Source organism: Dermacentor andersoni, chromosome 10 (genome assembly GCF_023375885.2).
Source record: "Dermacentor andersoni chromosome 10, qqDerAnde1_hic_scaffold, whole genome shotgun sequence".
NCBI classification, from domain to species: domain Eukaryota; kingdom Metazoa; phylum Arthropoda; class Arachnida; order Ixodida; family Ixodidae; genus Dermacentor; species Dermacentor andersoni.
In genome coordinates this window covers 108,365,447-108,388,485 of record NC_092823.1, presented here as the reverse complement: position 1 = coordinate 108,388,485, position 23,039 = coordinate 108,365,447, and the positions used below count along the sequence as shown (strand labels likewise).

The 23,039-nt window shown below is 44.7% G+C and overlaps 1 protein-coding gene across 3 annotated transcripts in view; it reads right to left on the bottom strand.

Moving 5' to 3' along the window:
* Positions 1 to 3,201: 3,201 nt before the first annotated feature.
* The window catches only part of LOC126544633 (T-complex protein 11-like protein 1), a 30,777-nt gene continuing 10,939 nt past the window's right edge, over positions 3,202 to 23,039 (bottom strand). For 2 of the 3 annotated variants that reach the window (XM_055077775.2, XM_050192074.3), the window contains exons 3-9: positions 21,934 to 22,066; positions 21,076 to 21,196; positions 19,929 to 20,149; positions 17,761 to 18,097; positions 14,438 to 14,622; positions 13,551 to 13,723; positions 3,202 to 6,783 (exon numbers count right to left, since the gene is read on the bottom strand). In XM_055077775.2, coding sequence (XP_054933750.1) covers positions 6,587 to 6,783; positions 13,551 to 13,723; positions 14,438 to 14,622; positions 17,761 to 18,097; positions 19,929 to 20,149; positions 21,076 to 21,196; positions 21,934 to 22,066 — 1,367 coding nt within the window. In that variant the 3' untranslated portion in view covers positions 3,202 to 6,586. The remainder of the gene's footprint in view (positions 6,784 to 13,550; positions 13,724 to 14,437; positions 14,623 to 17,760; positions 18,098 to 19,928; positions 20,150 to 21,075; positions 21,197 to 21,933; positions 22,067 to 23,039) is intronic. The other variant, XM_055077776.2, reaches the window with a different exon arrangement.

The window sequence follows — 23,039 nt, the reverse complement described above, 5'->3', positions numbered from 1 at the left end:
ATTATTATTGGACGGGATAAGACAAATCGAATGTCTTGTTACCATACCGCCAGGAGGCAAACATCACTGCCAATGGAGACACTCTCTTCCTCTGCCTTGAGCAGCATCCACAAGCGACGTTCCTTCCTTGCAGTGTCTCATACTGGAGCCCGAGATTATGACTCGTTCATGTGACGAGCCCCGCCTCCCTTTTTATAGCGAAGCTGCTAGCATCTACTTAGCCGGAATTTGTCATATCCGCTTACACAACCTTTGCGCCCACAAAAATGTGGGCCGGTCCCGGAAACAGTGCTTCTTCAAGAGGCATCACATCATGTCATCACTGCGGGTGACATCATCAGTTAACGAAGTGGTCATCGCGTGACGTCATGTTGGATGTGATGATATCATCAGGTGATATCATCACATGAAAATGGCGTTATCAGATAACGTAACATTTGACTTGATGATGTCATCATGCAACCTTTGGTGTGATGATGTAATCATGTTTGATCATCATGTCAAACGTGACGTACGTCACCACTGGGTCACACGGGTTTTGATACCATCGGATGTTAGTGCTGGATTTCTCTCTTCATGGGCCATATAGTGATTTCGTATTTATAAAGAATTCCCCCTCTAGCAGCCATCGTCATCTTCCTCATCCACCTTTTAATGGTGCACTCCAGCGCATCTGGTTTCTCGTGCCACGAGCTGAGAGGTTAGAAAAAAAGGGAAGACGAATGAAAAGAAAGCTTTTGCTCCTTCCATCTGTCCGAATGGTTCTGAGGCCTTTTGCTCGCCAACTCACAGATGGTTGTAGTGGACCTAACCTCTGTCCCTATACCACCCACAGAAATTGTAGTGGCAGTTTTGCACAGCTTCACTGGACGTCCACTTACGCAGGGCCAGGATGGCACGTCATTTTCTTTTTTTCTCATCCACGTTGCTGCGAAGTGCATTTCCAGTGGCAGCAGGCACGTTCCACATTGGATAAGTCATGTGTCACAGTGAGTGACATTGCTAGCTGTGCATTTTACATAGAGGCATCTGTGCGTGTGACCTTGACCCTCTGGTTGGAGGCAAAGCTTCCTTGAGAGAAAGGGTGCACAGCATTTGATTTGAAGTTCCAGCTGTTCTCACAGAGTGCAGAGCTGCAATACTTTGCAGACACAATTGTCAGAGCATGATGCTTATGCTGCGCTTGTCTGTTCAAAATGGCCAAACCTGGTGATGCGAGGCCCTATAACCTTTATACGTGCTGTTGGTTGAAGGATATATGCCTCACAAAGGATTCAACATGTGTGTTACATGAAATAATTATGCACGTTGCATAACACATCAGTTATTTTCTTTCTCGAGAACCACGGGTACGGCCTGATAACTCGGCGAGGATGAAATTCAGAGGTGGCTATGATCGTGGTTTACCAGTGTTTATATTTGTCCCACAATGGCACTTTGATAATATGAAGCATTGTGGATTACAGCGGCGAGACACATGGCCACAGTGTCCACAGGACAGTTGAGATTTCACGCGCACCCGAGTACACTAAGCAGTGCACGTGACATTAATTTTATGGCCACAACTTTTATGCTGCCATAGCTAAACACATTGCACAAGCTTTCCTTTGTGCATTATGCAGATTATGAACCATTAGCAAATGTACCAATGAAATCACCATATGAATGAAATCTAGGATTCACAATTTTTGTTCAAAGTTTGTGTGTTATCATAAGCATTTTATTAGTTAAAAAAATTTACTGAAAGAATGGTAGATGGTGGACATTCAAAGTGACACATTTACGTTCAGATCTCTATATAAATAGTGCCGTGGCCAGTGAAATGCTCACAAATTGCAACATTTTAAACACGCAATTTTCCAAGTAACCCACTGGACATATTGTATAGAATATGCTGGTCGTATTGCTAGCAGTAATATTTTCACATGTTAACTCCTTGAGAGAGGCAGTGGATGTTTCAGCTAGAGAGCTAAGGTAAAACGCACACTTGTGCTGTAATACAGAGCTTCACATATACAGTTCATAATTGGCCAGCCTTTGTTATTTATTCATACCTCCAAGACCCCGAAAGCAAGGAAAGGGCTATGTTCTGGAGCTAATTAACTTAAGCTGATAACTGCCATATGGTGAATTTGTAATAACGCATTGACTTCAAGAGTGTCGATACGAGAAGTCATGAGGATGTGCGCAGCCAGGAGAACAAGGTCGTGAAAAGTCCATGTACCAGTCCCGCACAGGGAAAAACTGCCATGTTAATAATGTGTGCCTGGCAACACATTTCCTTCTGACAAGATTTGCACAAAACTCGATGCGTTAAGTGAGCATTGTGTGTGATGATAACTCTTCAACTGAGCTGCCACCTACCTAATACACAACAATGACCAACACTTCGACATAAATGACAATTTTGAACCTTTGGTAAAATCGCATCCTTTGGAAGTAGAAGATGCATTTTCAACTATTAACAACTGTGGCAAGCACAATAACAAGCTTCACCATACCAGAGATCTGCCAGCATGGACACACACCACAATATGGCAAATTTAAAGTGAGAGTTTGCTAAGAAAAGAGAAAAAATATCAGATTAAAAATTGACGTCTTGGGAATGTACGAGACTCTTGTTTAGAACAAAATCGATGGGTGATGGCTCCTGCCATAAGTATTGATCAGATATTGCCGTACGCATGTGTTGAAATCAGATGGAAGTACCACATATGAAACTGATCATTTGCGGTGTCATCTGAATATGCAAGGGTTCCACCATAGTGGCAGCAGACAGCATGTCAAGAGATGTCAAGTTTTCCGTTTATTTGTCTGCCTTATTTTTTTCATGAGTGCTTCTTTTTAATTTGCCATGTATCCCCTTTGATGAAATGGACAGGCTTCCGTCGAATAATTCCACTTAGTTCTGGCCTAAGCATGTCGGCAGCAATGAGGTAATGTGACAAAGATGTTTTTGAACATTTTATCCTCCGAGTAAAGACATTTGTGAAATGCTAAGACATTTCTAGGGCATCATATGGTCGATCAGCATGTCAAGGGACATCACTGCTGATCCTGCTGCATCCCAGGTTTGTCATTTTACATTCTATTATATGGCTACACAAGAAAGTCTAAGGCAGTGCTAAGGTTATCTAATGACTACACTGTGGGACCCACGCCACAACGATTATTTCATAAGAAAAGGCACGAACACACAGGAACTGTTTCACACAAGTGCAAGAGAGACTTTATTAGATGAAAACATAAATGCCAAGTAATCGGTACCACATAACATGAGACAGAGAAGAGCTCAAAAAATTGCTGCGCTGACCAAAGCTCAAATGATGCCGCTTTAAGTCTACCATGCTTCGATACACTGCAAATGCCGTTTCCAGCAGTGGCAAATCGGAGGTAATGATTTAGCCAGTTCTTTACAGTTTCATTTTGTAGCATCACAGGACAAAACGCACATCTCGGCAAGCTCACCAGTGCCCACAGCCGTCAAAGATAACAGGTAACAGGTAAACCTTGGTAGACTTCAAAACACATCAACAATGATAAATAATGAAAGCGCCATTCTACCGCAACAAATGTTGCGATAGCTACACCACAGCACAATGACTCGCATTCAGCAGGCAGTTTTGCATGCCACAAACAAAAAGAAAACAGATGACTTTTTATTAAAGCTTGCTTTAGCGCACAAACATATATGCATGCACATTTTATGTGCATTTTATACTCATCAGGATTAAATACATGGTCAATGTAATCAAATATTGTCTCAAGAATGACCAGTAACATGCAGCAAAGAGCATACAGAAATATTTGCAGTGCAAGAAAGAAAACATGAATATTAAAGCACAGATATTTAGCTGTCATCTTATTTACAAGGGCCCTGAGCCACATAGGTGACTATTATGTACTACTATAGCTGCAAAGCGATGTCCGCAGAATGTTATATCAAAGTATTTAAAGGGCCCCTCACCAGGTCTGACCATATTGAATTGACAAACGCAGGGTATGCAATGCGCACTAACGATCGTGTCTGCTAGGTATTACAGCCCTACATGCCATGGAAAGCGTTTGAATTTCACACCAAACGCCACCGCTTGCCCTCCTCCTCGCAGGCACCGCGCTCCCAGCCAGAGAGCCGACGTTAATCATGCAAGTGCACCTACCTACATGGTAGTGGTAGCGCTGTGATGTCACTCATAGTGACAAGCGACTTCGAGAATTATTCATGGCAGCATCCGTTATTTGTTTAATCTGTTGCTTCAATAGACGAATGAAAATTTTATAGAAATAACAAAACATACAAACTGAATGTATGTGTGTTTTTCTTTTACTTTATACCCTAGCAACAGAGATGCACTTCTATTTCGTCTGCTTGTTCCCATGTCATGCAGTCGCTTGTGCAGAAAACAACACCACGTCATTTGCTATTGCGTTCTAGCACCTCAGTAATGCTGTTGCAGTGGTCGCGAGTGTGGCACTGATTTATACCACTGCAGAGCATGGAAAATCGTCCGATGTACGGAACGAGACAGACGCAACAGCTCATGTGCGAAACTGTCACTGGAAGTGCGCCACCTGGCAGAAACGAGAGAGAGAGAGAGAGAGAGAGAGAGAGAGATAAGGCAGGGCCCGGCCATGACGTATTTATCACGCGATCCTCCAGCTCCGGTATGGGAGAAAGCAGGGAAGGAGTTTCGCTTGCGGTGGCTAGATGGGGGAAGTGCAGAGGGTGTCTATGCTCGTGGCGGTGCTCGCCTCCTGAAAACATGGCTTTGTGGCACTTCAAATGTTTGTTCTTGCGGTAGAACACTCCTAAGAGGGCACGCACCTAACAATTTCCAACGTATAACAAAAATTTGCTATATAGCCTGGTGAGGGGCCTTTAAAGGAGTGAATTATGGGCACGATTGTGAGACATTTTTTTTCTTTCTGGCCACTGCATGCCTGTAAAGTCAACAAGCAGCCCAACGCTATGTGCTGAGAGTTGTACAGGTTGCTTAGCAACCTTGTCAGGCAGTGCTGATAACCAAGGAACAAAGTCGACGTTTGTGGTAAAGATGTGCATGGATGTGAAGCAGCACATACATTTAGTGCCAGCTATTTTAAACAGCTTGTAATATAGAGAAATTAGTACAGTATTTGCAAAAGTCTAACCCAGCTTCCTTAGGGTGTCCGTTTCTTTAAGCTTACATGTGCACGTTGCGCAAGATTCTGAACAATACAGCAAATGTAGATCCATTTCCTTCGCTTTAGCATTTGGTGGGTGTGACCACCAAACAGAGAAGCTATCTGGCAACAAGACAGCCCTAACCACCACGCATTTTGTCATTGGCTTCCTTGTACAGCCCAGGATGCAACATGGTGCAATAATGGCTAGATGGCAGAATGGCTGAAACACAGCGCACAACAGTGGCAGCCATAGTAAGGCTGACAAGGGAGCCAACTCAGTCTGCAGCATTTACAGGTTATGGCTGACACAAGTTAGTTTATATGCTCACAGCCATTAATTATGCAAATACCTGCCCATGCTTCTTTCATTTTGCTAAGCCCTTGGCTGCGGCCATTGTATATGCAGCATCAGTTGCTGTTTTAAACCTAAGGACTTGGATCATTCTTTAGCACGGACAGAAAAAAGAAGACTCGGCTCTTATGTTAAATTTCTAGCCACGTTATATTCACGCAAATACAGATATAATTTACCCAGAATGCTCTCAAGCAGGCATCTTACCTATAGAACATTTGCGAATGATCACCTGCAAAGGGAGTGCAAACAGCATGTGAACACCCTACTACTATAAGGTGTAAAAGTTACACCACTAATCCGCAAGATCACACGACATTTGCACTCAATTAATTTGTCTACATTTATTTGTACAAAACAACTCTTTGGGGGAAAAAGAATAGAAACACTCTAATGCAAGTGAAAATATGAAACCATAAAAAAAGCATTGCTAGAGCACAAGCATGCATAGGCAGTTGGTCATGGTCCTAGTTTCCAAATGACATCGGAAAGATCACTACTAAACATTGAACACCTTCCTGAAATATTATATGTTATATTATAAACATTTCATTATCAGGAATTACACAAACACATTTGCGGAAGAGATTAAACTTACAAGCACACAGGACCAACTCACCTCTTTAATTGTATGTGGCAAGATCATTGCCACTTGGGGCCACTGGATTCAGAGACTCGCTGTGCACACATAAGCTGCCTTGCAGCTTGCAACACTGCCCAGCCCACGACTGTCTATCATACTTCACACTGTCCTTCAGTTCGCAACAAGTGTCAGCAAGATAGCATGCACTTCACAATTTGACAAACCTTTCGCCGGATGTTTCAGGCACTGTCCCACAGGCAATAGTAGAGGGCCAAAAAAAAAAATAAAAAAAAAGCGCACATACTCAGTGAGAGGGAATAACACTTTCCCCCACTGAGAAAGAAAGAAAACACGTGACTCTTGATCACACTCGTCACACGTCTCCCAGTCACGCTCGTCACACGTCTCCCGGTCACGTTCGTCACACGTCGCCCGGCCACACTTGTCACACGTCTCCCAATAGTGGCAAACCAGTCCCAGGTTGTCTAGGCCTTCCTGAGCTCCGCGACAATGTCACCGTACGTCTCCCCAAACACCGCCCTGTTGTGGGTGACAAGCCTGAGGAACTGACCCGTGATGGTCGTCAGCTCTTTCTCGAGAGCCGACAGCCCCGGAGGAATCTGGGTGGGCCGCACCGACCCGGAGGAGATTGCCGCTTTGATGAAGTCCAGGACACGCATCACTGCAAATGGATTGGCAGAGCTCACTCAGAAGCGCACATGACCTGCGGATGCTTTCTGTAAGGTACTAGGGTATTGTATGGGACCTTTTGTATGAATCATTTTGCATGGTTTGTGGGCGTTTTACAGATCCTTCTACGAGATACATGAGGTATGCTCAAGTGAGCTGCGTAAAAGATAAAGGAGCTTTTTTTGTTTTCATTAAACTGGCCTAGTAGCCATTAGTTATTCCTTGACTACTTTGGCACAGTTTCTCCAACACAAACATTCATCACCAAGCTTATGTTTCCTTGTTGCCCACTACAGGTAGCTGTAATAGGATGGGCAAGCTATAAGAAAAACAGCACCAGGGCATCGTGTCACAGAGCATTTATCTGCAATAATAAGGCAAATTCAAGCATCCGAGTAAGAAGACAATTCACTCAATATAGGAGAACATGCAAACATCGCCTCTTGTCATATGTCAAATAAACAGCACAAATATACAATATAAGCCCAGGACACATGACACAGCACTTTGTACCGTGTCATGGTGTGTCCTGTGTCCTTTAAATGGGCACTGCAACACTTCTTTAACACTGTAAGAAAACATTTGTATTGGTAAACCATGTTGCCATGAATGCACAAGCCAAATATAATTTTGCATCATACCAGCAGGGACCCTATTAAGTCAGATAATATCACCCACTCTCTACAGCAACTTTTAGATAGAAAATAAAAAAAATCTGATATTTATAGCACGTCTTGAGTGCCATGTTCTTTTGCCACTCTCCAGCATCCTTTGCAAGACACCAACCTTGAAGTGTTACCTTAAGTGCACCGTGGAAAGAATAAAAAAAAAAGCTGCAGCAGGCAGAGCATTGCGATGGGCACTGCATCAGTTAAGAGGAAATTTCTGTTAAGCAGGAACGAGGAAAGTTGGCACTGTGCTCTGTGTCGCGGAAGACACCCAAGCTGCATGCCACCAGTCTCCACCGCAAGGGGACAGCAGTTCTGTGGAACTTTGAAGGCTGCCAGTAGATTCGTCGAGGCACTCTGTGCTCCCGAACTCCTCAGTTCAACCCAAGGAAAGGGGCTGGATTTTTCGAGGAACTTTGCCAGTTGTCACAAGGGCAACCACTTCAGAAGAACGAGGGGGGGTGGGGGAAGTGCCTGTTGCCTAGATGAAGGCATGCAGTGTGGCACAACACATATATTAACAAATAAACCAATAAATATTAAGACACAGCGATATCTCAAAAGTATGAAAGGACACGAGAGCAAGCAGGAACAGCATGGATTGCATTATTGACCAGCTGATACAGCACATGACGAATCAAAATTAATAAGAAAGATGCACAGCATTGTCTAGGGAGTCTTATAAAATAGCGCAACCAAACGTCTTTGCCTAACCAAAAGGCCTCACCCTGCTTGTGCTGTTATGTACCCCATTTTTGCAGCTTTGTATAACTTTTTGCATTGTTTTCTAAGCCAGATGGTTTGCTTGAAGCTTGTCTCACTGCCTTCCACGCCTCGTATTAGTACCTGATAACTTTTGCCAACTGAATACCTTATGTGTGCCTTACTGAAGAAGGTACACTCTGTAAAACTGGTGCCCTGGTCCGCTATCTTATAAACGTTCGAAAAGCTGACATTCGATTTCGCCTCACGATTGGACTAGATTGGCCTAGGCCACGATATCGGCGCAGCCTGGACAATCGCACGAGGCGAAATCGAACGTCGGCTTTTCAAACGTGTACAAGATAGCGGCCCTGGTACAGAACAGGTCAGAGCTATGCAATATCTCAACTTCTTTCTTCTATCAAGACTTATTGCCACGCAATGTTCATGAAGGCGTACCCCTCCATTAGAACGAGAGCGAATACTTTTTCCGAATCAGTCACTTTCGCCGAATCAGACAGTTAAGCACTCGTTTTTCTCTAAGTTTTTGCATGACTGTGCTCAGCTGTCGGTACGCCTGAAGAGTACTACATACACGGGTTGCATGCTTTATTTTGGAAGTAATCTGTGCTGGGTTCAAGCTTGCAATCCAAGATGGCTGGTCCCTTCGCATGTGCTGTCTCGCCATGTGGCTAGTGTTATGTTTCCGCTGGTGCTTATATGGTGGAAAATAAGTTTCCTTCTCAGCATCAGACGGGTTCTGGCGAAGTACTGATAAGCAATGTGCCCACTGTGGGCTTTGTCATTGATGCTCATGCCGTGTTTGTAGCCGGCGAACACTGCAATGTCCGCAGCCACAGTTGAAGCGAGCTCAATGCGCGTTCTCTATTTCTCGTTGTCGCCATGATGTTCCGTATAAAGTCCAAAAGCCATATTAATGAGCGACCCATATACCGTGGATGCGACAAAAGCATGCAACAGTGAGCTGAAATGGATGGAGGTTTGATGGAAATTATCTTCCCATGCACTCAAAACTCGGGTTAGTTGGAGGTCACGTGATCAAAGGCACGCTTGGGAAGGTGAGTGCGTGCCTTCTCCTCTATCCCCGTCATAGCTGCGAATGACTGTTCACGGCTGACACTTACGCATACCGCGTGCCATAACTAATTGTTGGTAATCAGTGGCGAGTGCAATGACCAAGGGCCAGCAGGGATGGCTGCTAACTTCATATGCATTATCTTTCCCCGTCCCTAGTGTTGCAGATTGCATAGTCTAAGTTCAGAGAGAGTGGTAATTGGAAATCGATGAGAGAGGCCATCCTGTAGTGAAGATAAAAAATAGGCAGATGATGACGATGATGAATCTAATTTGTGGAGTCGCGGCGACTGTCGTGGCTGTACGAACTGTTCGCCCCCGCTGCTGGCATTTTTCATAATGCTCGCATTGTCACAGCGAGTGCTCGTAGTCATCCCGTGAGACATTTACAGGTTTACATGGTTCGTTCATTACACTATGCTTGTTATTTTAACTGGTAAGTGAATGTTAACAACAATTTATATGGCCAATATAATTGACCTATAGACTCTTGTAAGGGCCACACTTTCTTGTCACAATTTTGACTAGCCTTACATAAGACTGGGCAATTTAACCTAATTTATCCAGCTACATGTATGAAATCCACGGTAAACCTCCGCCATCGCCTCCTCTTGCCATCTGGTAGTGACGCACGAAAGTACGCTGTGCACAAAAATTCCCTGTTGGGCGTGACCAGAATCAGAAAAACCGAATTCAACTGCTTCTCGGTTGTATTTCCTTTTTAATATTGGCTGTCAAGTTGGAGGTGTCGTGTTTACAAGGGTGCGGCCCTTACAGGAATTTATATGGTAAGAATTTTCTTTCGTGTAATTGTCTTATACTTTGCTATCACTAACCTGACTTTGCCTTTCCAGCAAAACCGATTTTTTTTTTTTTTCTGTGAGCCGAAGCGTGAACGCTGATGCATATGAACGCTATTCATTTTGATTTAAAGTGAATCCAGCTTGGCCTCTTTTCGGTTACTGAGTGAACGATATATATATATATATATATATATATATATATATATATATTTATTTATTTATTTACAATACTGCTACTCTCATTTGAGAGCGTGGCAGTTGGGCGATACAGTAGACATGTACGCAGTAGACATACGCATTTAGGCAGAACAGTTAATTGAAAAAAGGAAGAAAAAAGAAAACAATTGCCCGAGGATGGCAATATAAGAAAGAAGCTGAGTTTAGAAACGAAAATGCAAGTTTTCACATGACAGTTAATTAACATGATACTGGCAGTTAAGAACACATAATTAACTAGTTTATACATAAAACAGGAGCGAACTGAAAGATAACACTTAACGCGTGAAGAAATTTTGAAGTTGTGTGAAGGGATACGCTTTAAAGCATACACTTTGAGAGCGAGAAGACACGAATGGAAAAAGAAAGAACAATCTAGGCAAGCAATCAGCAGGAAATGGCAGTTACAACAATTATCTTAGGACTAGCAGTAGTACAGTAATGAAAATTTATTTTGGGAACACAGTGTACCATATGTCCACATAACGACAATCAAACAAAAATGGAAAAAGAAAAGTGGGAAGTCGAAAGCAACACAATGCGAAATTTGTGACGATGACACGTGCGATGATAAATGGTTTTATTTACGCATTGCAGCTTCCAGTTGTGAAGTAAATTCGGACAACGATTCTATGGCGGTTATAGCAGGATCAAGTCGGTTCCATTCACAAATTGTAAGGGGGAAGAATGAATACTTAAACGTGTCGTTGTTGCATGTGTATTTTGTTAAAGTGTGCGCATGTTTGTTACGTGTTTTTCGAGCCTCAGAAAATGAAATGTACCTGGACACATTTATCTTATAGTTATTTTTTAGAAGCTGAAACAAGAACTTCAGGCGAGCGTGTTTTGCCCTGGTAGATAGCATTTGCAATCCAGACTGCGTTAGAAGATTAGTCGGTGAGTCAATGCGTTTATATTTGTTGTGAATGAACCTTATAGCCTTTCTTTGTACTGCCTCTAATTTTGTTATGTTAGTTGTTGTATGAGGAAACCAGACTGTATTTGCATATTCGAGAACCGGCTTAACGAACGTTGTGTAGGCCAGTAGCTTCGTTGATGTTGTAGAGAGCGCAAGGCTTCTTTTGAGGAAGAATAGTTTGCGTAATGCTCCTGCCGTGATATTCGAAATGTGTTTATCCCACCTGAGGTCTGAAGTTAATGTAACTCCCAGGTATTTATGTTGTTCAACTTTAGTTAGTGGTATGCCGTTAATCTCATATGTAAAGTTAGATGGTCTTGTTTTCCTTGTTACGGTCATGACCACAGACTTTTTTACGTTAATTGACATCTGCCAATTAGAGCACCAAATAGCTAGAGTGTTGAGGGATGTATTGAGTGCGATGTTATCGTTATAATTAGTGATTTCCCTATAGATAACGCAGTCGTCGGCGAACAGTTTTATATTACAACCAATGTTAGCTGTGATGTCATTAATATAGATTAGGAAGAGTAATGGCCCAAGAACTGAGCCTTGGAGAACTCCGGAAGTAACGGTGACAGTGTTAGATGGCATTTTTTCGTAGGTTACAAATTGTGAACGATTGGCTAGAAATTCTTTTATCCAGGCTGAAAGGAGCCTGGATAAAAGGATATATATATATATATATATATATATATATATATATATATATATATATATTTATGACCTCTGCATGCAAGTGGTGATGTTTCCATCCCTAATAAGTGTTGTAAATAATTAGAAGAGTTCTTTTTTTCATGAGTCGTTAGCATGGACCGACTACTGGACAGAGAAGCAATACTGAGACACGTATCATTTCAAATGCTGTTGATAAAAGACTCCGCAGAAGTGGTCACTGAAGTCTGCAGGTTTTTTTCAGACTCAAAAAGGCACTCAAAGCAATTTGAAGCGAGCTGAACATACAGCAACATATCCATTCTCTAGGCATATGCTATCCATTCCATTAGAAATAATTGTTAGTTAGCTACTTCCTTCTCCTTAAAAAATATAATAAACATTGTCCTATGTATATATGTAAATATATTGTGTTTGTGCATGGTGTTGCCAGTGAAAACAAAAACAAATGTTGAAGTGAGGAAATACGGATGAGATAGCCATCACTCGTGCTTTAAATGTGCTTGTCCTCTTATTGCCAGTACAGTAAAACCTCGTTAAACCATACCCGCTTAAACTGTAGTTTTGCTTTAAAAGTAGTAAAGTCAAATCCCCAACTCAGCAGCCATTGAACATAACGTGTTTTGTATCCGCATAAACCGTACCAGCTTATTGCGTACACATCAGTTAAAACGTAGCGTTTCCACTTTTCGTCGCGCAAACATGGCAGTGCGACATCTACATTGGGTTGCCCGGCAGAACAACAAGCCTCAGAGATCGGAACAACGGCCTCCAAGTGCCCTGTGCATTTGCGCATGAAGCCACATCAACATCATTTCGATGCCGTGCCAGAGAGCGTTGTGGCGTCGTGCAAGCGAAGACTCGCGCCATGCCGAAGCTCGAATAGAAAAGACACCGGGTGCTCAGCATAGAAGAAAAATTAGACATAGTCTGTGCTATCGAATGTGACATGAAGAAGTCGGCGCTGGCACGCGACAGGGATCTGCTGTCGACTATGGTGTGTGGCATTTCAAATGCGAAGAAGTTGCTCGGCAGCGCTTCTGCGACCACGAAGAGATGTCGGCTACGAGGTTCGACTTTTTGCCATCGTTGCCTCTGTTGTTGACGAAGTGTCGACTAGCGACAGTAATGAGGATTAAAAGCTGTGCATATCACACCGACAAAGACGGAGAAATACAATTTTAAGTGAAAAGGCAACACAAAAGAAACCTCGAACGATGTGGGCAACAGAACTCTGGTAATTGCATTCTTGGGGGGGGGGGAAATGCCTCCCCCCTGGCTGTTCTTAGTGATTAGCCTCCTGCGCGTTCTCATTGACGCCCTGGTCATATGACGACTTTGGGGCTCCAACGCAGGCTGTGTTGCTGGCTGCCCGTTACAATCGCAGCCGCATAAACCCCAAAATGACCTCCAGTGTGGAAGCGGTAAAACATAATGTGAGAGACAAAAATTGTGGATTACTAACTAAAAGAACATGCACAAAGGAGGTGTTGTTTATTTTTGTGAGGTGTGTGCAAGGTAGCTTTTATTTTAGTCATATATAACTTGATTTGTGAGCAAGAAATCTTGGACTTTGACACAGGTTGCGAAGCTATCCTTGACAGCTTTACTGTGCAAAGGAAAGAAAGACTGCCATGTGGGAAATGTTGTTGAGTAATGAAGCCATATGCGAGGAACTCACAGAGAAGCTTCCGGACATGGTGCTCAGGGGAGGTCATGACGACAATCTGGTCGTAGAGCACGCGCTCCTGGCTGATTTGGAGCTGGTTGAAGCCGTGCTTCTGCAAGCACTCCTGCACTTCTTTGATCACCTGACTGGCCACACTTTTGAGGGTTTCCCTCAGCTCCTCTTCACTGCAGAGGAAAAGAGGGTTGTGTAAGAGCACACTGTCATGCAAACATTGTTTTACTTTCTGCTAGTGTCTGTGTTTAACCGAATCATCAGTTATAATTCCACGCGACAAACCCCCTCTGTATTTGAAGTTGTCTCGAATGTTCTCACTGATTCTGTAGTGAAACAGACTTGTCTAATCATATTGCATGTACACAAGCACCAGAAATAACATTGGGAGGTATGATGAGACTACACGTATAACTGTGTAGTCTCACAGTATAACTGCATCAAAACTCTCCGTAGAAACCGAGAGGTTTGAAATTTAATGAAATCTAATCTAGAACAACACACACACACCACTAATCATTCAAAAAGAATGGCAAGGCAAGGATGGAAACTAGCCTTCACTACTTTCGGTTTGAAGGAGGTGCTGGCAACGTACCAAACAAAAGCATCCTGCTTTCTGCTTGTCTCGATGACCAAATTATTATACCGTCATGCAGGCAAAGTATAAAATACTGAATGGCGAGTTAGAAAATGCTGCTGAAGTACCGATTCTCCTTATACATTATGTCTAAGGGGCGAGGGACAGTGTCTCAATAATTGAGCGCATCTGGATTACAGGCGCCTGAATTGTCAGCCAGCAATTGCACCTTTTTATGCACCTTTAGTATGGCAACAACCATGACCCGTATGCCCCGCGGAAAGGATTTACAACACCAAATTATACATGCCTGGAGTTGGCAGAGCCCTCGAGGAGAAGCTGAGTGTGGCTCTTGAGGTCGTCCTTGAAGTCGGAGATGCCCTGCAGCACGGCGCCCCCTAGTCGGTAGGTGATGCTCAGGATGCTGGCCACCAGGGCAGCCAGGTGCACCTTGTCCTTCAGCCCTCTGTAGCGGGCCTCATCTAGCCGCAAGGTCTTTTTGCAAATAAAATAACAAGAGAGAAAGGGCTTGAACCACAGGTCCGCAGAATTGGCGGACACTCGCTCACCAATGTGTTCACAGGATGTGTGCACCACTCACTCGCGCTCGCGTACACTCACACTCATCAGCAGTCACTCATGTTCTTACTGCTGCCCGCTCACGCTCACCAGAGCTCCCTCACATTCACAGTCACTTCCATGCACACCACCCCCTGGCACCTACTTTGACTCACACTCAAGTCCACTGCCATCAACAAGCACTCACTCCAATACGTGCTCATGCCATTCAGATGTGCTGACAGTCACTTAACCCACGTCCACTCAATATCGCTGTCACTGGCATGCGTTCATGCTGACGTTAACTGGAACTAACTCCTGTTGGTGCTCATGTCCACTCGCGCCCTTTGACACTAATTGACGCTCTATCTTATGCCGGTGAAGTGAGCGTAAAGCAAGCATGAATCAGTGTACTTGTGAGTCAGTATGCTGACCTATGGTTTGAACGCATGAGGGCTTGAAGTCAGCTTTGAAATGAAATCGCCCAAGCAAGCCACTGTACACTGAGTGGAAACTAAAGTGGCAATACAGTTTAACTTTGTTATACTGAAGTCGCCAGCAACACAAAAAATACCTATGTGATATCGAATACAGTCAAGCCCATACATATATAACGGCCCCACTTAAGACGAACTTTCACTTAAAAGGAACGAGACCAGCGTGATCGTCAAAATATACATTATTTCAATGGCACAAAATAGCATTATAACAAACGTCTCTGAGTCCTGCCAATCAGCTACAGCAAACAGATCGCATAAACCCGGCATCACAATGCGAGATAACGACGGCCTCCGAGCCCTTTGTGCATGCGGGGAGAAGGTAGCTCGCATGAGAAGCGCACGAAACAGGTAGTTCACTTGCACCTCTCATGCGAGCTACCTTCTCCCTGCCGACACACGCTGCCTACGAGCATCGGCGTGTGGCTTCCAAGATCGCCCTTCCGCCTGTCCTTGCCACTCTGCTCCCTTCTCCTCGGTCCTCGCGGGCGGGCTACGGCACTGGCCGGCGACTTGAAAGCCCAGAAGTTTCGTTTTCTGGCCGTTACCAGGAAGCAGCACGCCTCTCCACACTAGTGTCCATGCTTCCTTGCTTGATTGTCGCACGTGCGTGCCTGCTCCATCAATTGCAGTGTTTGCTCTCCCTTTCGGTGTGCGTGGTGCGAGTGCTCCGTTCTGGTCAGGCCTGAGTTGTATTCAGGATGGCAGAAGGGAATGCCGTGCCTGCAGCATTCACAAAACGAAAAGCACTGGACATGGCAACAAAGCAAGCAATTTTGACGGACCTGTCTCACGGTTCTAAAAACTGCGAGTAGGTCAAGAAGTACAACATGTGAAAATCAACCATCTCGTCGATTCTAATGGACAAGGAAAAGACTGCCAGCTCCAACACCGACTCAATGGAAAGAAAGTGCCGGCAGGAAGCCACCTACACGGACGTAGAGGACAAGCTGCTCAAGTGGTTCGTCAATGCATGGGCTTGCAACATTCTGATTAAGTGGCCCAGTGATGCTGGGCAAAGCCAAAAGCTTTGCATTCCTGCTAGATTTTCCGGACTTCTGCCGAGGTCGGGCTGGCTACACAGATTCAAAGTGCGGCATGTGATTGTTTTTAAATCGATTGTCGACAAAGCAGCTTCAGCAAGTGACCAAGGCATTTCCACTTGGCTTGTAACAAACCAAGCCATTACTGCAAGCCACGCAGATCAGGATGTGTATAACACAGAAAAAACTGCATTATTTTATCGGATGCTACTTGACAAAATGCACACCATGAAAGGAGACTTATGCGCTGGCGGCAAACACAGTAAAGTGCACGTTACAGTACTTCTGTGCATTAATGCGGATGGTAGCGACCGGCGCGTGCCCTTTGCAATCGGAAAATCAAAGGAGCCGTGTTGCTTTCGGGGCTACATACCTGTGCGCTACAGGCACAATACTAAGGCATGGATGACACGCAATTTATTCACAGAGAGGCTGAGTGAGTTTGACCCCAATGTGCAGAGGCAGGGCAGGTGCATGCGGCACCTGCTCGACAACTGCTCAGCGCACCACGTGCGAACTTCGCCGATGGCAGCGACTATGTTTCCTGCCGTCCAATACCACTTCGAAAGTGCAGTCGCTTGATTTGGGCATAACATGTGCCTTAAGGCATCATGTAGGCACCACATTGTGGAGGGCTTGCTGATCGCTGTTGACTGACCGACAGCCAACTTACTGCTTCCAGTTTCCCTGTATTCAGCAGTTGAGATGGTGAAGGCGGCCTGGGTGGAGGTGACGGCCGCTTGAACGCTGAACTGTTTGCGCAAGGCCGGCTTCGTCGACCCAGTACCTGATGCCGAGCACGATGCTTCCGAAAAATATCAGTCCGGTGGCAGTTTGTGGCAGCGTGTCGTCAACTCCAACATGAGGGGCCATGACACTGGTTGGGATGATTTTATTTCTGCTGATGAAGATGCTGATACTGTGGAACTGTGCACGGATGAGGGCATCGTCTGTGAAGTGCTTGACAAGAGTGATGCGGAGGAATCTGATGACAATGAAACTTTGGAGGCAGCACCCATAAGCATGCCTGCAGCAATGGGCTACGCAGAGGGCCTCAGGCAACTTGTCTATGCCAAGGGCCTCAGAGAAGAGCACGCTTCTGCTTTAACTAAACTGGGGACCGCCTTCATCATATCTGCACTGCAGAAACAGATGAGCCTTCTGGATATAACAAATGGGCGCTGCATGACGCTCAAGTTCGTTATAAGCAGGCTTGACTGTGTTCATTACAAATGCAGATGCTGATACCGGCGAAGAAAATCGTAGTTAGGAGGTCTGAGCCACCAAAAAAGAAGTGAGTGTGAAGCCTGCAGCAGGCCAGCAAAGGGTTTCTTGTTGATTTTGATAGCCTCAGGGCGGCTTGACATGCCGATATGTGGCACATAGACAACGCTAAATTGCAAACATCTTTTCCACTGTTAATACGCAATCGTGCAGTCGGTATGGTCACGCGGTATTGCACACAGCACAAGAAAGCATGGCACCCATCATTCCACAGTCAGTGTTATCATAAATTGAGATATTCCAGTCCGCACCTCTGGGTATGGCTCATCATCAGGCCAGGACAGCAGCTCCATGTAGGCGCCCGCCAGGACACTCGAGAAGCCGGGACCCTTGCAGCCAGGTCCATTGATGGGGTCCGGACTGTGCTGGTCACTGAGGTTGCGGAGGTGGTCGTAGCTCCGTTTCAGCCACAGCTTGGTGTGGCCGAGTGGGTCGACGGAAGGGTCGGCGGTGGCTTGCGCCTCCAGATACTGCTTGAACTTGTCCTGCTCGTAGGCGACCGAGTGTGTCTGGATGAGTGGCCGAGCCTGCTGGATGGTGAAGTTGGCCATGTCGATCTTCATCAGGTCGAGCTGCTCCAAGATGCCCCTGGTAAGATGCGGCCAAAACTGTTACAAGTTTTGTTGCGGCACCAACTATACAGACACTTTGGTTGGTCACACTCGTGGCATCGGTATCACGTCTCCGCTTCAAGCCGCAAAACAATGAGAATAAAAATGCAGATCCAACTCGGTGCTGGAATCTAAATTATGCAAAGCTTGCTTGAGTTAGTGAGGCAGCAGTCATAGCAGAGGACAAGAGCACAGCCTCGATGCCTGTGGCTGTTAGCGCTCTGAGTACACTTCCTTAGCCATTCCAGTTTTATTTTTGAACATTTGAAAAAGCAACTTCACCTTTCATTTTCTTTGTCGCAAGGACAGTGGTTCCCCAAACCCAGTTCTTGGTTCCTTATGGTGATGCCCTGCATTCTTCTACACCGGCCCAAGGGAAACGTGGCTGCCTTGTTTCATATTTTTTTTCCCAGTTGACAAATCAAAGTGGTTTCCAATGCATTACACATAGGGCAAGCACATTCTAATATTGGTCTAACACAAGTTAGTGTATGCAGCCTTCTTCAAGTCACACGCAGAGTGTTCTGGGCAGCCAAGATCATGGGATGTCTTAAGCAGCCAAGTTAAAACAGATTCAGCACAAACGCAGTGCTGCTGTTCACCATTTTTTAGCATTTCCCAGAAGCACACCAACATGGCAACCACACCGAGTATAGTTATGATGTACTGTTAACACAGCATTGACCGATGCGTCCACCTCGCATGCAACAATTACGCCGTGGTTATTATGACTGAAATGTGCATGACGAGGCTTGCAATTTAGCCAGCAACCACATGCAACACATTCCAGCTGGAATTACCTCGCATTACAATGTGCAGAACGAACACAGCAATGCTGGGTGATCCCACACCAAAAAAAAAAATTGGAAAGTATGTTTAGGGCGTTTGCAGAAAAACCAATTTAACACCATAAAATCTTTCTGTCAGCCACTTCACCCTTATTTTACTAGTGGTTTCACCAGAAGCAATTTCTTCTCATCTCGTTCATCCCAATGTGCTTAACGAATCTCAATAAATATTATAAACAACATCCTGTTCTGCCTCAGACTTCTTTTGGGATATCTGTTTACAAATTGATCAAATTTCTGAGGACGGTTTATGGGTCTCCGATTTATATGCCCCAGAAGGCCCAAAACTGTCCGAGATGCTGCATACACCAATGCTCAATGGCTGAAACACCCCTTCTGGCAGTTTTGGGTGACAAATCAAAGAGGACCAATATTCTTTGCACATTGTAAAACTGTCCAAAGAATTTTGGTTCTCTTTGATTTGTCCCCCAAAAAAGGACCGATATTCTTTGGACATGTGTTGTGTTGACACATGTGTTGACATTGTGTGTTGGGCTGCTGAGCACGAGGTCGCGGGATCGAATCCCGGCCACGGCGGCCGCATTTCAATGGAGGCGAATTGCGAAAACACCTGTGTATTCAGATTTAGGTGCATGTTAAAGAACCCCAGGTGGTCAAAATTTCTGGAGTCCTCCACTACGGCGTGCCTCATAATCAGAAAGTGATTTTGGCACATAAAACCCCATAATTTAATTTTTTAACGTTATAAAACACTAAGTTAGTCATCTAAATTGGGCCCTACACAACATTTAACTAATTTAGTAAAATCTTCAGCATTCCAGAACTTGAGTGTCTGGTACACGATACTCAACACAGCTGAGTTGTAAAAAAAAAAAGTGTCGTTCCTCGTCTTCATTGCTGGTGGTTAGCACTTTACATCCTACTGCTGAATTTTCTTTTGCTCCTTTCTCACCAAAGTTCCTGAGGGCACACGAAGCAGACGACGGCCGCTCCTCTCACCTGAAGAGTGGCACGACCTCCTTTATCTCGAGCAACTCCTTGATGCTGGCGTCTCGGATTGGGGCGCACATGCGAGCCATCAGCGAGATGACGTGCCGTGCATAAGCCAGAAAGTCCAAGGTGCCGTGCTCTGCCTGCTGGCGGATGAGCTCAATGTCGAGCACCTGCTCAATCTCCTCGCGCAGTCGTCCGCTGTACGGCATCACCAGGCCCAGCAGACCCTGTAGGCATGTCAGATCATACATATTGCCTTATCTCAATTGGCTTAAGGTAACGTAGTACACATTACACTTGTGCCCACTTTACAGATCACATTTAAAAGGTGCCAAGTAGGTTTCAATGTTTTGAGTCAACAATCAGTCTGTCTGTTCTGCTTAGTCTGCTCCAGCTCGCCACTGAGAGAGACAAACGTCCTTGACATGAAGCTGAAAATAATGACATGTTATCTTCAAATTTACTGTTCAAGCACTAAACGTATTTCAACCTCTTCATAACGCATGAAAGCCTCGTGTCTCAAGCGTCAAACATGAATGAGTGTGCAATTGCGCAAATGTGTCCATGTGTGAGAGCGCAGAATGTATGGAATTGCGGAATCTTTTCCCCTTCTCTCCAATGACCCCTGCATGTGGAAAAGGCGGACTCGGGCATGTCTCCAGTGAGCGACGCTCGATGCAGAAACCAAGCATGGAAGCAAGACTGCTGTACGTCAAGACACGAAAACCGAGCACATGTGGTTTACTTGATGGTTTTTCCATGGGGGAGAGTGTTCCCAAGAGGGCACAAAGTCCAACACACTTACCCGTTGAGAGCCCTTGCCTTGGCTCTTGAGTAGCTTTTTCAGAGCCAACCAGTCTTTACGTAACAATGTAAATAAATGTCTTGTTTTTGTTTTGCATTACCTCATCCTTGCCCAGGCAATGTTCAATGATCATCCTGGTCCAACTCTAGGCCATGGGCTAGCATACACTACAGAGATAGACCCCTGGCAACAAGGCCTGGTACAATACAAGGACATGAATTAATAAGTCCAAGTCATCGCAGTAAGCTCGGCAGGCTATTTCCTATCTGAATCTAATGCAATCCAGCTGCAGAATTTGCATGCACAAAGCAAGAAACAAAATAATAACAGTAATAAGACAATGCTTACCTCCTTTGTATCTTCCAGCAGACGCATGGCTTGGTCATAATTTGGCGGATCCTCACTCAGCTGTTTCTCGAGGATGTCCCAGAAAGCTTTATGCAGTGTTTCCTTCACCAGCTGCTCCAGGCTTTGTAAAGAAAGCACAGGCTAAGCATGAGTGTGTATCAAACATTATAGAGAAGGTACCTTAAAGAAGTTGTAAGACAACTGCGTGAAATTCAAAACTGACGGCAAAATGACAAAATCAATTGACAGCACCGATGAAACCAAAAACAACACAAGTATTAGAGTAAATTAAATTAAATTAACCGTGACACTTCTCAGTTTTTTTTTTTTCGTACGAATTAAATGGTTTGGACATTCATTGAACACAAGAAAATAGCAAGTGAAAAGTGGCATGTCAAATACTCGTCTGAAATTCTGCAGCCATCATCATCACAATAGTCACCATCATCATCCTGTACACCCACAACAGGATGAAGGCCTGCTGTAGACTTAGGTAGGCTGATGATGACACGAGGTGTTCCAACATACCAAAAAAGTGCAGATGACAAAACAGAAAGAAGCTATACCCCACATCATGTGCATTGTCTCGTTCCTTCCGAATGTCTGTCTCGTCCACACTGTCTCAAAATATCACTGCCATATACTAATAAGCACAACTTCGCACATCCATTCCGAGCTCAGCTTGACCGGAAAGCCCAACGCCAGCAAGACGAATTTTCGGCGCTTAACAACTCGCCATAGGTTATTGGATGGAAGGCCATGCCCTCGCAGCTTTATATAGGCACCCATACATATGCAATGCAAAATGAAAAGCACCTTTTCTGATATACCAAGCATGCAGGTGCACAAGATTTGTACCTGTTTTGTGGATGCTCTGTCTTCTTCAGCTCAAAAGAGTCTTCCATAGCTATTTCATGAGCCAGGGCCATGTTTGTCATCTCATCGGCAGTCTTCATGATTTGGTCCAACGAGACAAATTTCGGTGGGGACTCTGGACAGATGAAAGACATCAAAGGTGAACTCCTCTGAAACCTATGCACTCTAGCAAGAAAAGATAGTGCACTCATCATCATCATCAGCCTGGTTACGCCCACTGCAGGGCAAAGGCCTCTTCCAAACTTCTCCAACTACCCCAGTCATGTACTAATTGTGGCCATGTTGTCCCTGCAAACTCCTTAATCTCATCCGCCCACCTAACCTTCTGCCGACCCCTGCTACGCTTCCCTTCCCTTGGAATCCAATCCGTAACCCTTAATGACCATCGGTTATCTTCCCTCCTCATTACATGTCCTGCCCATGCCCATTTCTTTTTCTTGATTTCAACTAGGATGTCATTAACTCGCGTTTGTTCCCTCACCCAATCTGCTATTTTCTTATCCCTTAACGTTACACCCATCATTCTTCTTTCCATAGCTCGTTGCGTCGTCCTCAATTTTTGGTAAGCCTCCAGGTTTCTACCCCGTAGGTGAGTACTGGTAAGACACAGCTATTATACACTTTTCTCTTGAGGGATAATGGCAACCTGCTGTTAATGATCTGGGAATGCCTGCCAAATGCACCCCAGCCCAATCTTATTCTTCTGATTATTCCAGTCTCACGATCTGGATCCGCAGTCACTACCTGCCCTAAGTAGACATATTCCCTTACCACTTCCAGTGCCTCGTTACCTATCGTGAATTGCTGTTCTCTTCCGAGACTGTTAAACATTACTTTAGTTTTCTGCAGATTAATTTTTAGACCCACCCTTCTGCTTTGCCTCTCCAAGTCAGTGAGCATGAATTGCAATTGGTCCCCTCAGTTACTAAGCAAGGCAATATCAGCAGCGAATCGCAAGTTACTAAGGTATTCTCCATTAACTCTTATCCCCAATTCTTCTCAATCCAGGTCTCTGAATACCTCCTGTAAACATGCTGTGAATAGCATTGGAGAGATCGTATCTCCCTGGCTGATGCCTTTCTTTATTG